Raw genomic sequence first — 2,127 nt, 5'->3', positions numbered from 1 at the left:
GTGTTCGGCCAATCACAATGCACTGGGTCAGCTGGCCAATCAGAGCAGACTGCGCTTGTCGGAAGGAGGGACTTTGTAGAAAACGAAGCGTTTGAGAGAGGCGGGGCATAGAGGACCTACAATAATGTACAGTATTTGAAAAATAATGTGTTTTTTTTAACATTAAAGCATGTCAACATATTCCGTTACACCAAATACACAAAATAATGATCTTTAAAAAAGCATCATATGACCCCTTTAAGTTCTTCAGATTTGTGTTTTGGTTTTGGAGGAATTTAAAAGAGTCTCTCCAAAAACATCAAGCAAAAAAACCCTTTCTGGCTTTATTTCTAACTTTGATAAGAGTACTGCTGAAAGTTTTAGGAAACTTGCTACCTTATGTTCTCTTTGATACTGGTCAACAGCATACTGATATTTGGCAGCGTTTAGACCCAGCAAACCAGCCATTTTCTCTCCAAGAAAATCACAAACTACAGAGAAATGAAGTCACAGTGAGTTATAATGATTAAATACAATATTTCTGATAGAAATGACAGAGTTTAACACAGTGTTGTACATTAGCATTTCTGTATTATCGTACGAAGCTCATGCGTAATTCATTAGAATTTGTATTTCGATATAAAAAACTGTATTCTAGCATCCACACTTAAATCTTCAGTAAAGACATTATATAACAATGTTTACATGCACTAATATTCCATCCTCAGTCGTTTGCTTATCTATTCAAAAAAGAAGCTTACGCGCATGCGCAGTGCTCAATCACTGCGTTCAGAACGGAGGAAGCCACTGCGATTAAATGATATCAAAACCGGAGCGACCGCGAGTAGAAATGCCGTTTTGCCTTGATGACATATCTAAAAAGAAACATATTTGTCATGTCAGAAAAGCTCTTTAGCGAACATTTACAAATATCAAAACATACCTAACCAGCATATGCTGTTTTTTTCAACAGGGTAGCCTATTTTCGAATCGGATTAAAGCGTTTATGTGCTTCATTTTTTTCTTGTTGATCCGATTATTTTAAGTCTACACCACCATTTAATTCGAATCGAGCTAAATCGGATTGTTTGATGTGTTTACATAAAGGCTTATCAGTCGTCAATCCTTACTAACGGAATATTTGGGTGCATGTAAATGTAAATGGAAAAAATCTGACATGAATGTCCGTTCAGTCATTAAAATACCCTTTTAATATTAAAGAAACCGCAACAACAATATCCTTTTATGAATATGTAATATAAAATTACACAATGACCTGTGAATGACCATCAAAATATAGGCTATAAGTGTTTTCCACATTATTCTTACATGTCAAGGACTTTCTCAAAATCTGTGTTCCCCAAAACCGAGAATAATCCTTCCATGTCCAGGTTCCCTAAAAAGTGAAATATAAAACAACATTTGGTTGTTTTCATACCTGACAGAGATTACATTTATATCATGAGTGCGTCATCGATACTGACCGGGTCAGAAACACTGGGCGCTTGATGAAGCTGATGTTGTGCCTCCTCTTCCTCACAGTCTTCCTCAGTCAGAGTCTCTCCACTAGAGAAATGAATCACCTTCACCTGTCGGGGACTGACGTCTCTCAGCGGCTCCTGTACATCAGTCATTGCGATCAAAACTAGACTTTTCTTCTTACAAACTGAAGCAAAATTTTTGTCTTCATCTTTTAATTTTCAGATATGTAATAAGACACATGACAAGAGCATTTAAAGGGGTCATATGATGCTATTTTAAAGATCATTATTTTGTGTATTTGGTGTAACAGAATATGTTGACATGCTTTAATGTTAAAAAAAACACATTATTTTTCAAATACTGTACATTATTGTAGGTCCTCTATGCCCCGCCTCTCTCAAACGCTTCGTTTTCTACAAAGTCCCTCCTTCTGACAAGCGCAGTCTGCTCTGATTGGCCAGCTGACCCAGTGCATTGTGATTGGCCGAACACCGCAAGCACTCGTCGGAAATGAAACTCCCCTTACCATAATCACGAGCTTCATCTTTCAAAATAAATGTAAAGACAGCCCGAAAGGGGAACAGAGTCACGTGAGAGACACAGTGATGAAGCTGGTATGTGTTTGTGATGTGACCCCCCCCCCTCTCCCCACCTGTCTCTCTCCCG

The 2,127-nt window shown here is 37.9% G+C and overlaps 1 protein-coding gene across 1 annotated transcript in view; it reads right to left on the bottom strand.

The window, feature by feature from the left end:
- LOC107568206 (protein FAM177A1) overlaps positions 1-2,127 on the bottom strand; it is a 6,477-nt gene that overhangs the window by 2,937 nt on the left and 1,413 nt on the right. Inside the window, exons 2-4 of the mRNA XM_016254135.1 lie at positions 1,464-1,598; positions 1,309-1,375; positions 369-470 (exon numbers count right to left, since the gene is read on the bottom strand). Coding sequence (XP_016109621.1) covers positions 369-470; positions 1,309-1,375; positions 1,464-1,598 — 304 coding nt within the window. The remainder of the gene's footprint in view (positions 1-368; positions 471-1,308; positions 1,376-1,463; positions 1,599-2,127) is intronic.

Source organism: Sinocyclocheilus grahami, unplaced genomic scaffold (genome assembly GCF_001515645.1).
Source record: "Sinocyclocheilus grahami isolate Dianchi unplaced genomic scaffold, SAMN03320097.WGS_v1.1 scaffold1225.1, whole genome shotgun sequence".
NCBI lineage: Eukaryota > Metazoa > Chordata > Actinopteri > Cypriniformes > Cyprinidae > Sinocyclocheilus > Sinocyclocheilus grahami.
The sequence above is the reverse complement of the archived record's forward strand: the minus strand, read 5'-3'. Positions and strand labels throughout refer to the sequence as shown.